At 50.1% G+C, this 13,774-nt stretch overlaps 1 protein-coding gene across 2 annotated transcripts in view; it reads right to left on the minus strand.

Annotated features, from left to right (window-relative positions):
• Positions 1 to 12,497, minus strand: part of LOC144172314 (uncharacterized) — a 29,451-nt gene extending 16,954 nt beyond the window's left edge. For both annotated transcript variants that reach the window (XR_013322993.1, XM_077701072.1), the window contains exon 1: positions 9,903 to 12,497. Coding sequence is in view for 1 of the 2 variants with exons in the window: in XM_077701072.1 (XP_077557198.1) it covers positions 9,905 to 11,608 (1,704 nt within the window). In the remaining variant the exon portion in view is untranslated. The remainder of the gene's footprint in view (positions 1 to 9,902) is intronic.
• Positions 12,498 to 13,774: the final 1,277 nt, after the last annotated feature.

Below are 13,774 nucleotides of genomic sequence, written 5' to 3' on the forward strand. Positions count from 1 at the left end.
AGAGAGAGAGAGAGAGAGAGAGAGAGAGAGAGAGAGAGAGAGAGAGAGAGAGAGAGAGAGAGAGAGAGAGAGAGAGAGAGAGAGAGAGAGAGAGCCCCCCTGCTCTTTTTGCATGGTGAGCTTCCTAGGCAGTGCACACAAAAGATGTTGCCACAGCATGAGAAAAGACAATTTGTCTTAACCGAGGACACTTTCCCTCAAGCAGCGTGTTGGACAGTGAACACAACAGAATACAGTGCACAGCACATCCACAATCCCCCCATTTGAATAGCTTTTTGGATGGAGCCCAATAGCCCCTGTAATGTGTTGTGACTCTGCAGTGCAGCTGTCTAGTATCGGCATAGAAGTTATTTATGGGCATTTTTTTTTATGTGAAGGTTTTTAAAGATTAGAGACTTTTTTTCCTTGCAAAAAAGAAAAAAAAAAAAAATGTTCAAGGTCAGAACAGAGTTGAGCAGGTTATCAAAGGCCCATTCTTCCCAATAAAACAGGGATAAGCACCATCTCCGTAATGTCTTTGAACACTACAGGCATTGAACACGAAAAAAATTCATCTCCATGTTGTTACAGCGATACTCAGTTGGTCTCAACAGCATGCCTACCGTGTTTTATCAAATGCTATTTGAAACAATGAATGCGGTTTTGTGAAGATTTCACCGCCGCATCACGTGCGCATTCTTGTTACTTGTCAACCCTTGACCTTTGATGATAACAACAGAACAGAAAAAGATTGAAACCCATTATTGTTTCCCGTGGCTGTCACTGCCTGCGTCCCCTCGGTCCCCCTCCGCTGCCTCATTCCTTGCCTTGGCAAAGCGCCAGCTCCCGTCATGACCGAAAGGCTGGTTGCGTTGTCCCACCATTGTGCTCACCCACTCTGCATGATTAGTTACGGTCTCAGCGGCAGCGTGTTGCGCCGCTAGCGGGCAAATAACTGCTGTGGTCCTGAGCGGCACATGGGGAATGCCGTGTTGCCAGTCGGCCACAACATGCGGGTGAGCAAAGGAGGGAGGGAGGGAGGGAGGGAGAGAGAGAGGGGGGAGAGAGAGAGAGAGAGAGAGAGAGAGAGAGAGAGAGAGAGAGAGAGAGAGAGAGAGAGAGAGAGAGAGAGAGAGAGAGAGAGAGAGAGAGAGAGAGAGAGAGAGAGAGAGAGAGAGAGAGAGAGAGAGAGAGAGAGAGAGAACACTGCCCACATTTTTATTATTACGAGCCAGCACGAAGAAAAGCCCAGCCGCGGGACAAAAAGTCAACTAATGATGGAGTACCTCCTAGCGTAACCATGATGGATGAACAGCAGCAGCATCACACTTCCTGGTAATATATTTTTGTACTAAGAGGCTGGGTACCTGAGAGGCGACGGGGCAGTCAGAACTGCAAGGCTGTACAGGGGGAACCAAAAGAAATACAAACAACGTAGCGCACAGCATCTCATGCATGTTGTACCGTATGGCTGCAAATTCAGTAAACTGCACAAATGTGGAGTTCTTTCTGAGATTTTGAGAGTGTGGCCCACCCTTAGGGGAGAGAAGTGCTTGATCAAGGAGCGACGCTGGTAATTTAATTTGAGGCACCTTTTCGCCAGAGGCTGTGCGCTCGATTGTTCGTCTTTCTTTTAATACCCCCTGTACTGTTAGCCAAATTCCTGGATGGAACAATTCCACGATACAAGCTTGGGTCCCTAGGCTTGGCGGACCAACAAAACAAGGGGCTAGGATGGATCGAATGCAAATTGCACAAACCGGATACATCTCATAGTGCAGCGCCTGACGACCATGTTGTTTAGGCTTCGATCTCTTTCCCGTCGCCAAGAGGGCTGCACCCAAAGCTGTCCTCCTCCTGCCTATGCCCGCCGCAAATCACAAGGGCCTTGCTGCGTCCTCAACGCACCCTAGTATACCAGTCACGAGGTGACCATCATATTTCGACAGGAAGTCAAGCATCAAAATTGTCATCCTCATAATTCCACCTGACATATCACGTCACCAGCAGCTGAAGTGGTAAACCATGTTGTAAGCCTGCTGTAGAATTTCGGCCTATCGTTCTGTCTTTCATACTTTTCTGTACAATGAAAGACTAAATGCAGCTGATGCTTGGATGGATCAGGAGGCAGCAATGCTTACCCCTTACAAGATTACTTTCGGCAGAGCCAAATAAATTTGGCTTTACCAAACAAAACCAAATGTGACAGTTCTGCCCATGTCGGTTAGCCAAACCCTAATTTTTACACAGCCCACTGCTTATATTAGGGGATTGATAAACATCTTTCCAGAAAGTCACCTTGTTCAACTACTAAAGTGTCAATATCTGTATTCTTGGATACTCAAGAAGGGATCGATAAATATCTTTCTCAAAGACTGTTTTGGCCAAGATGTTAAAACTATTTCAATATCTGTATGTTTGGAAACTAATTAGGGATTTGATAAACACTTCTCAAGAAGATCACCCTGGTGAAAACACTAACGAAGGCAAACTCTTTAAACTAAATCATGGTAGCATTTCCACTTTGTGTGTCTTTCAAGGTTTTCCGCTTCTGCTGGCCAAAATTTCTGTCAAACATCCGCACATTTTAGCTGCCAACGGAACATGTTCACTGCTGCAACTTCAACAGCTATGACAAGACACTAACAAAAAAAAAAAAAAAAAAAAAAAAAATAATAATAATAAATAAAAAAATAAAATAATAAAATAATAAAGCCATTCCACTCAATGTGAAAGCTGTCGGAAGTGCAGAGCAGTGATTCACCATAATGGTCTGTAGTGCCATTATCTGCTCACGGCTACCACCCAAATGCAATCCAACTTCCTGCCTTCGCAGTGCTCGCGTGCCCCCTGCCTGAACCTGCACCGGCGGGAGTTCTGGTACTTTTTTTTGCTTACTTTTCCTCCTGCACGTGCCGCCGTTAACTGCCACTTTTTTTCACTAACTATCGTAAAGAGCAACCCAGCGTGCGTTCCCAACTAATTGAACGCAAGCGCCGCCGGTTAATTGCGTATATTTTGCCTCAAATGTACCTGAAGTTTTCTTTGCGCTAAACAACGGGGAGATTTCGCGAGTTTCGAACGCTTATGACTATATAAACCGGTTGGCTTTCAAAGCCTCTGGGTTCTGTCGCGACGAAAGCCGCTTCGACGACAAGGCGAGCCCCTAAAGTGCCCTGCACTTAGAAATACTTTTCTGTACTGCAGTAAAGCATACTGGACAATGCAAACATCCAACAAAAAGCCAATGAATGAAATAAAAACTCACAACCCTGCATTACACCAGCTCCTGCTTACATTCCCTAATGAGCAGCATTGCTTTTCAAAAACAGCAGCTAACCCACTCGCCAATGGGTGCCTCTGTGCAGTGATCACAGCTTTTTCTCATTTTTCACTCACAAGTGCTGCTGCTTTTTTTTTTTTTGCCATGGGTGGCCAACGGAAGCGACAGCGTAATGCCAGAAATGAGTGCAGGGCTGCACTTTTGTGTTCATTGCCATGCATGAGCTGTGAATTCCTGGTGATAGATCAAATGCTGTGGAACTCCTTTAGCTCGAAATCCTGCAATTTAAGAAAAATAAAATTCCGCCGAGCGGAGTTTCAGCCCCCATTGCACGGTTACGCGAGCAGGAGACCATAAATGATAGCCAAGCGCCTCTTATGCTAACCGCACGGCAGCTTCTTTGTTATGAAGCACGACAGACGCATATCATGAAACACGACTTTCGCATAAGGAACGCTCTCCCATTAAAACAAAGCACATGACAGATGCAGCAGATGCGTTTTCTGCACTGCACTCAAGTTTTCAAGTGCACGTGCTAGCCCCAAATCACTTCAATTTGATTATAGCCCCGCAATGACTACTCAGCAACAAATATTAATTCAACAATGGGCTTGATGAATCAGAATGCAAGCAGCAGCCACAAGCACACGAATGACATTCTCACCAACCCCACACAACCCTGCTTCGTCTGACACACCAATAATCAAAACGTAACTGAGAAGTTATGCACACCTTAGGGCAACTTGAGCACCAAAGACGAAACGAAGTGCATACACTCCTTTTTTTAAGTTTCGCATGATTGTTTTTACTCAGCATGCCGCCCTTTGTCTTCTATGTATAACGACTGTGGAGAAGGAAGGGACTACGATGTGTTGTGTTGTGTTCCCACTTCTGGTGAACACTGGGGGCTGAACGAGTCTAAAGCAACCCCGAAGTTGACCCATCAACCGCTCACTATGAACAAACGGTGTGCCTCAGAACAGTCATCACCCGCAGCGGTAGCTCAGTGGCTAAGGAACTGTGCCATGGAACACAAGAACACAACCATGAGTAGAGATTTTGGCGCCCATTAAAACGGCATTTACAAAACGGTCGAGAAGGCCCACGGAGGTGGACGGATACGTGATGTTAAAGCAGGATTCACACGACGGAGCAATCCCGTCTTTCTGGCCCGCGGAGCCCGCCCACGTGACGTTTTACGATCCGCCCCTCGGCTGGAAAAGCCTGCATATGTTCCAGGAGAGAAAATGCCCCCGCATGTTTTCGCTCAACGGCGGCAGACCTTTGCGGGAAATGTGACCCCCCCCCCCTTTTGTTGGAACTGCGGTCACACGGTTTTAGGTTGTACCATGTGAGAGAACGGCTTTTTCGGCATGGCATGGTCGACACGTGTGGAAGGGACCAGTGCGGGAGCCGGAGAAGTGAGCCACTTGGCATACTTCTCCGACACTGACAATCAAGAGCTGGAGTATCGCGATGTGTGCCTGTTGAGAGCTGCCTTGCTTCCATCGCACTGTCGTGTGCTAGTCGCTCCGCACATGTGGATGCGCCGCCAATCCGGACTGTCCGGTGACGTGTTGACGTAACATATTTGTCCGCCTCTGCAGGCCTCATCGTGCATCGTATGAATCCTGCTGAATAGTACGTCACCAGATGGTCCGGCTTGGCGGCGCATCCACACGTGCGGGGCGACTTAGCAGGCGGCAGCGTGGAGGAAGCGAGGCGGTTCGCGACTGCCCGCAGCACCCCAATGCCAAGGCGCACTTCTACCTCTTCTCCCGACAACAGCAGCACCAGCAGCAATACTCCAAGCGGCCACACCTGTCACTGCTTCACGTGCCGACTGTGCCGCGCTGAAAAAGCCGCCCCTACACCTGCTACAACCTAAAACCACGTGACCGCAGTGCAAAAAAACAGGTTCTATTCCCCACGGAGGTCCGCCACCTTGGAGCAAAAACATGCGGAGACATTCTCTTTCCCGGACCATCCGTGGGCGGCCACGACCGAGGGGCGGAGTCTAAAACTGGTCACGTGAGCAGGCTCCGCGGGCCATTAAGACGGGAGTTCTCTGTCTCGTGAATTCCTCTTAAGCATCACCAGATGGCACAAATTCATCTGTATCCCTCCACTAGAGCACGCCTCGCAGCCCGGGCGCACCTTTAGACCGTAAAACCCCCAAGCCCCACCCAAGAAACAGTCATTGCAGAACACAATTCCCCTTACCACACCCAGATACTTTTCAGGCATGTTTTGAAACTGTTACCAAGTTTTCCACAACTTGTACCCTATTCATTGCTTCCTGCCTAGCAGCTGCGAGCAAGATACCTTGCTCAGCTGTGATGGGCCGTCAAAGTAGTTTTTTTTAACCCTTTAAGGGTCAAATTTTTTTGCCAAATGCGACCCCCCCCCCCCTTTCGGGTCGATTTTTTTATTGCTGATTTAAGTTCTTTGGACATATCTATTTTGAGAAAAAAATGTTGCAATTTTTTAGGGCGACCTTAAAGTGACAAAAAAATTGTTTTGTTACATACAACACGTGGCTTGAGTAAATACAAGAAAAATTCTAAAAAAGTTTCGCGGGTACAAGAAGCGGGAAGTGCCCGGAGGACGAAACCGAAACTACCCGCTGCGCGGAACCAAAACTGACCGGATACGCAAGTGATAGCTGACGCACCACTGTAGTAAAGCATAGAGAAAAAGAAAAAAAAACAGCCATCGGTGCAAGGAAGAAATTTCACATATCTTCCCAGTGTGGCAGCACATGCTAAGCAAGAGAAATGATCGAAAAAGGCACGCTTTTTAAACATACAAGCAACGATGCACATGCACATCATTAACCCTATTAAAGATATTTGCAGGGGACGTACATGCACGACATTGACCCTGATAGGGTTAAGTGCCCTCAATAGAAGCAGCAAAGGACATCTACGACCAACAACACACCCGAAAGCATGGTAAAAAGGAGAACAAGAAGGTCCTGCACTGCATGCTAGCCAGCAGCCGTACATGCGTTGTCGCAAAAAGCTGTGCGTGGGAGCGCTCACAGTGCCCACGCCCCCAATTCTGCAACTAGGCTAACAGGAAGCAGGAACTGCTGACACATGGCTTCCGACAACATTTTTCCACTAGCCCCCAACTTGTTGAAACAACTCATGATTTTGCTTTAGCCATTAACAAACAATCGTCGCAAGTGGATGCAATTTTTCTTGATTTTGTTAAGGCCTTCGATAGGGTCATCCATCGAAAGTTGCTTATCAAGCTCCTGGATGTTCTGAAAAATTCCCACCTCTGCAACAGGATTAGTTCTCTTGTCACGAGTCGAAAGCAATATGCGCTACACAAAAAACTCCTTCACAAGTTTTGAAGGTGTGCTCTGGCGTACCGCAAGGTTCAGTACTCAGCCCGCTACTGTTCCTAATTTTTATAAGCAAAATGTTTTGGACCACTGTGGCACCAAATAAGCTGTACGCAGATGACTGTGCTATATACTGCGAAATCAACTCTTCCTGCGATCAAGTAAAACTAAGCACTGAACAAGACAACGAACTTCATTAATTGTTAACCCCTGGGGATCTTTAACGTGCGGCGTAATCTCGACACACGGGCCTTTTTGGAAGCAGGGCGGGGTGTTAGTTTTTGTTCATGTCATTGGTCAAGAGGCCCTGCAAGTGCAACTATGTCACAATTGAAATGGATGCAAAATGGACACTTTCGAAATGAACACAACTCACAATTCCACCCCTAGAACACACGCAGCTGGCAAACTCATTACAACTAAGCAGCCAAGTTCCACCCCGTCAGCTCTCGCGCCTTCCCACCATCCTCTGAGACAAGCATACGCAGTTTGCTCTTTGAATTGCATAATCAGTAATGCTAAATCTGGCAAAACCGCATTGATTGATTGTAGGGGTTAATGCACCGACGCAACGCAGGCAATGAGGCGCGCTGTAGTGGAGGGCTCCGGATTAATTTTGACCACCTGGGGATCTTTAACGTGCGCCGAAATCTTGAACACACAGGCTTTTTGCCTTTGGCTTACATCAGAAAAGCGGCCGCCACGGCTAGGAAAGGTGAAATTGCATTCTTCCCCTTCTTTGACCCTTTCTCCACCTACACCAGTCTGGTATCGTGGTACAGTGGTTGTTACTCAATATCCACATACACCACCTGCCATGTCCCTCCCCTCCTTTCTAGTGAAGCGGTTTCGTGTGCACAGTGTGCGGCCAGGTGAGCTTCACAGTGAACTCCCATAAAGCAGGCTAGACAGCTGTGCCGTGCACGCGTGATGCAATGTGCCAAATGGCATGTGCAGCAGGGAGCATCACCCGAGTTTTCGCTTCCCTAGTCAAGCTTGCACCTGCTGCAGCATGTATCGAACGTCGGCTGCTGTTAGCATGCTCGTGGCTACTTCACTATTACTACATCATGTACGGTTCTTGCAAACAAAACTAGCTACTTTCATGCATGTTCCAACGATCCCACCTTTGTCAGCAGTGACAATGGGTAGCCACAGCTGCCTACATGGCACCACTTACACTCTGCACTGTTCGCACGGTACGAGCACACAGCCGCCGCATCTGGCACACATGCGCATGCAATTGTGTGCATAAGGTTACACCCTGCAGAACTATCTTAAGCCCAGTACAAACGAGTTCAGAACCCCCAAACACAGGGTGTCGAGCAGGAACCACACTGAACCGATATTATTGCCAAAACTGAACCCAAGCCTGAACCGTTATTTTTTTGTACACTGATTTGAAAACATTAACAGTTACAGGTACATGACGAAACCGTTTAACCATCCGTTACAGATAACGCATGTTCTAGGTATAATTTGGGGTATTTTTTTTTTGTAATCGTCCACAGACTTTTACACCTTACATTAATACCAAAACTATCAATGCCCTATTGGTGGCTACGACCTGAAAGGAATGTGCTCCAATATTTGAACTGAATGTTGTTGCTGGTAGTATGCAAAGGTTATGCTGCGTGAGTGCACATTGCACTCTTGGCTGTGTGCATGCAATATGAAGCGTCAACTTCGCGCTTCCAGGCTGCCACTATACAAGCATTTTACAACAGCACAAAATGAACATTAAAATCACGAAAAAAAAAATAGGTTCTTGGTAATTGCCCTGTGTAATGTTTTACTTTTACACAGCTTAAACTTGGAATCTTCAGATTCAATTTTTGTCAGGCCGTTAGTTACACTTTGTTGGCCGGGCAATGGTGTCTAGAGTATAGACTGTTAGCCAACTCCAATGCGGCTCGGTATACAAAAGACCAGCTGGAAAGAATGCTTACACATTAGTAGGCAATTCTCAGAATTTGTGTATAATTTTTTGCAGATTGTTAAGGATCTAAAATGAGGTGGAGTTCTTTTTCACTGGACGAAATTCGGATCTATACCAAAATATACAAAGTTCGTTTCGGCACCATACCCCGGCTGTGTCTACTAACACAATTTGCTTAGGAAGGACTCAAAGGGACCATAAAAACAAGATAAATCGTGACCTTGTTTTACGTGAAAGAACTGGCATTTGATACCTTGCTCTCATCTATTTCAGCTCTGCAGGACGTTGCTTTTACCAAAAGAGGTAATAAATATTCACAAATCGCCAAGTTGGACTCCACATAACATTAGCAGTGACACAATGTGGGAAAACACATATAGCAGCGCATTAACTCTGTGTCAGCATTCCAGCCGTACAGTCAAACATGACTGAAGGCACCAGCAAATTTCCCCGTCCCGATTGGTCGGTGGCTGCCAGTCGCATAGATATACACTTGTGGCATCATAAAGGCTTCGCAAGAAACTGCCTGGTGAACAGCAACAACTTCTGTTCCCCGGATTTTCTAGCCGCCTAATTTTTTTAGGTTGCCATTTGTATTTACAGCATTAATATTGGGACAAAGCCATTTTGAATGAATCAAACTTGTATTCCATTTTGGTCACCGCCTTTTTGAACTACAAAGTTTATAAAAGCATTTAAGCTATATTACCAAACCGGTTCGGGAGCCGGTTCAATGCTTTCGAACCAGTTCAGTGTTTAATTCGGAACTGAACCGGAACGAGATTTCGCCCAAACCGAATTGATATTTTTTCGGCTAACACACTGCCAAAAGCAAATTAAAGCAAAGGAGACACTGCAGAGGCTTTCAAGTGAACTCAGTGTGATCCCGTCCTGTGTGGCACAACATATCAGGCTTTGCAGCTTGAGGCACGGCAAATAAATTCTACAGCATTTTTTGCACTGTTTATCGGGCCCGGACTTCAAACATAAGCAGGCCCAGACACATATTGAGGGTGCAGTTGTGACTATCAAACAGAATAGAACGTGCCAAGACCCTTTCACAACCCTTTACTGGACTACAGCCGCAACTGAAATGACGGCTCAGGGATTAAGTACGACCGACTTTCCAGTAAAACAATCCAAACAAAGCTTTTGCTCAACAGTAAAGGCTTTTCGGTCATTTGCTACTCCCTGCACACCCTTCAATCCTCCCACACTGCAAATTTGTCTACACTCTGTCATAACACACCGCTTTGAGCACATAACCCCGGAAACGTGCATCGTAACTGCCCAACGATTTCACTGGCCAGGCTTTCAACGGCCGGCCACGAGCGTCGGGGACTCACCCTCAGAGGGCGGAGAGGACGGCTCCTCCGGGCACGACGACGGTGGGCTTGTCCCCCCCGGCCGGCGGTGCGCCCCCGAGGGCGCACATGGCCGCGGCCGAGGAGTTACTGCTGGGTCCGGCTCCCTGCGGCGGGGGTGGTGCCGCCGCCCCGCTGGGCAACATGCCCTTCAGGCCCCCCATGCTCTGGATGCTGGCCTGGATGTTGGTCAGGCTGCGCGGAGGCACCATGGTGGGCGGCGGGGAACCTGGCGACGAGGCCTGGCCCTGCTGCTGCTGCTGCTGCTGTTGCTGCTGCTGCTGCTGGGCTTGCGCCTGGGCCTGCGCCTGCGCCTGCTGTTGGGCCTGCGCCTGGGCCTGTTGCTGGGCCTGGGCCTGCGCCTGGGCGGCCTGCGCCGCCTGGGAGGTGCCCAGGGCCAGGTGGCTGGGCCCGAGGGTCAGGTGGCTGGGGTGGTTCCCGGCGGGCCCCGTGGCGCCGTTCTTGGGCACGTGGGTGGCCATGTGGCACTCGAGGCTCGACTTCATGACGAACGACTTGCCGCACATGCCGCAGAAGTAGGGCTTGTCGAGGGAGGGCGGCCGCAGGTGAATCTTCATGTGGGTCTTCATATTGCCCTTCTGGGTGAAGCCCTTGCCGCAGATCTGGCAGGTGTGAAGCTTCTCGCCCGAGTGGGAACGCATGTGAGTCTTCATATTGCCCTTCTGGGTGAACCCCTTGCCGCAGACCTCGCAGGCGTACGGCTTGCGGCCCATGTGGCTGTTCATGTGGTACTCGAGGCTGAGCTTCTGCGAGAAGCTCTTGTGGCACACCTCGCAGGCAAAGGGCTTGACGCCCTCGTGGGCCATCACGTGGGTCTTGAGGTTGCCCTTGAGGGTGAACCGCTTGCCGCACACCTCGCACGCATACGGCTTTTCCCCGTAGTGGGTCGCCAAATGAGTCTTCATATTGCCCTTCTGGGTGAATCCGCGCCCGCAGATCTCGCAGCGGAACGGCCGGGCCCCCGTGTGCGAGTTCATGTGTGTCTTGAGGTTGCCCTTCTGCGTGAACCGCTTGCCGCACACCTCGCACCCGAAGGGCTTCTCGCCCAGGTGCAGCGTGTGGTGGTAGTCCAAGCTCGACCTCTGAGTGAATCCCTTGCCGCACACGTCGCAGTTGTACGGTTTCTCACCAGAATGACAGTACATATGACTCTTCAGATTCCCTTTCTGCGTGAAGACTCTTCCACATATTTCGCACGGAAACTCGCCCCGCTTGGCGGGCGCCTTGGGCTGCTGCTGTGGCTGAGCGGACAGGGGGCCGGGCGGCGGCGGCGGGGCCCCGGCCTGCTGCTGCTGAGGCGGCGGACCACCGGGCTGCTGCTGTTGCTGCTGCTGCTGTTGCTGCTGCTGCTGCTGGTGCGGCACCGGGCTGCTCTGCGTGCTCACACTGTGCACGCTGTTGGCGGCCGCGGCGGCTGCGGCGGCCGCGGCGGCCGCAGCCGAGACCGCGTGGCCGCTGTGGTGGGCGCCGGCGGCGTTGGCCACGCACAGCGCGTTCGGCGGGGGACCCGGGGCGGACGACGCATTGGCGCTGTTTTCCCTAGGCCCGGTCTCGCCATACAGCATAGACTCCTTCTCCAAATTGTAGAAGTTGAACAGCCGGTGGGCCGAAGTGAAGAGCGGAATCTGGGTGGGCAGCCCCGATGAGAAACCGAAGGTAGGGTCCATTGTTTACATCTTGCCGCGAACGGCTACTCGAGCGACGGCCCCGGCCCGGCCGAGACAAAGGCTGAGCGGCCGCGGAACGCGTCGGCGGCTGGCAAAGTCCACGAAGAGGGCCGCCCGGGCGCTGCTGGGCCTTCCATCAACCCCGGCGCGCCGAGAGCCTCACCAGAAATCGTCCATGGAGCGCCGTTTGAAAAAAAGGCGCCCGCGATGGGACGCGATCAAACAAACAAATTTCAAGCGGAAACAATAAAAAGAACCTGCTCATTTCGATGGGCCGCCCGACGATCCGCCGCTCTCCCTGCGCCGCCGGCGTCCGAGGTGGCCCGGGGATGCCCAGAAATAACTTCGGACAGACCCGTTACCCCTAAAAATTTGCCCTAATGCTGTCAGCTGTCAAGAAAGGAAAGCCGAATGGAGCCTGGAAAAAATGGCCTTCTGGTGGCCGAAAGCAAACACATACAAAAAGAAAAAAACATAACCAAAATTTTTTGCCCACTACTTGCGGCCTGTTCGGGTTCGGCCCAAAACACGTCCTGCACGAGCTGGGACGGCTCGCACGCGCGTTAAACGCCAATAATTACTTTTTTGTATTTTTGAAAAAAAAAAAAAAAAGACCGAGGTGGTCCGTTAAAAAACAAGATGGCTCACTGCCGCTCGCTTCTTTTTTTAGGGCTCACACTTCATCATGCGCAGCACTGCGATGGTCCGGGGCCTCGCCGCCGCCTCCTTCGGTTTGAATGAAGTTTCGCGCTGGACTCCGCCAAAGACAAAACTATTTACACACGTCCATCCACGGAACAAAGAAAAAAACTCAATATGCGATGTCAACGATCCATTTGATCGGCGCCAGGGTTGCCAGTTATTTTTGCGGGCGGGCGGCGGCGAAGAGAGAAAGAAAAGGAGAGGAAAAGAAAAAAAGATCGCGTCCTTGCTGTTGCCAGACCGAAAAGAACAGTAAGCGCTGCGCTATCGAAAAAATGCAAAAGCGCACTAATGTATTTTCGCTAAATACTGCTTTATTCAGGCAAAAGCTTTAAATTAACTGAACTAAAGGAAGCGAAACACTCGAAAATTAACCCTTCTCACGGGAAGACTCTATAAAACGTGTTTTGGTAGAATCGTACAACGTGAGTGCTTAGCCTTTCTGGCGAAAGATGGCACGACCTGTCAAGGCAAGGGAAGCGGAATGAAACGAACGAAGCGCCGAAAGAAAACAGCCAGCGAAGCAAAGCAGCACGAATGCGAGAAAAAAATGTGGAGAGCTCGCGGTGCGAGGAGGTGTGCCCGCCGCTTGGCTGCTGGCTTCGGGGTGGCCCGGGTGGAGCGAGGAGGGATTTGCGCGGGCGAAATAGCTGAAAGTCTGCTGCCATCGACGTGGGCAATCTCGGATTGAGCAGCTTACCGAGGCGCCGTCACCGCTGACAGGCGCCGGCGCCCGCGGGCAAGAAATGCCCGGAATGGGCGCCCGAGCCGCTTTTGGGCCCACTTGTATGTACGCGCGGGGCGAGACCGGCGCGAGACGGCATCTGCGAAGTATTTTTTGGCGGTAGCGGGCGGCAGGAGGTGGTTGCACACTGCTGCTTTCTACTACACGCCCATATTGATCGGAAGGCTCTTTCTTCCTTCCGTTTTTCTTCTTTCAATGCGTGCGGGCACTTGGCGACTGGCGCTTTCCCGCTGGCGTTGGTGTACACTCCCTGTTTTGCGCGCGCTCGGGGGTTCGTTGCCCCGTGTTGTGCATTACCGCACTACGTTACGTATTTTCGATCAGCGCTACGTATCCGGGTCGTGTACACATATTGAGGAATCCGTAGAAGCGCCTAATCTGGCCCCAAATCAAAATCGCCCCGTTTAGTGTTGTTTTCGTACAAACCCTGAAATTGCTTACCATAAGCGCAAAACCGTCTTTGATATGCGAATGGCCCAGCAAAAGGACAATAAAAAAATTACGGGAGAAACACTGCAGACTTTTTTTCATTCCCCATGTGTCGTATTCTAAAAAATGGAGCGTTATGGAGCTCCTTACCATGACACTGTGATGTAGACACAGTCACACAGCTAAGAATTCGTCTCTGCACCACTTGTATAGGGAATTCATCGTACCACAGGGACAGAGCTACATAAGAGACGAAGCACACGCTAGAACCTCAACTTAGTTTAAATTTG

The sequence above is a fragment of the Haemaphysalis longicornis genome, unplaced genomic scaffold, assembly GCF_048455015.1.
Source record: "Haemaphysalis longicornis isolate Haplotype H1 unplaced genomic scaffold, Haemaphysalis longicornis Haplotype H1 scaffold_20, whole genome shotgun sequence".
Lineage (NCBI taxonomy): Eukaryota > Metazoa > Arthropoda > Arachnida > Ixodida > Ixodidae > Haemaphysalis > Haemaphysalis longicornis.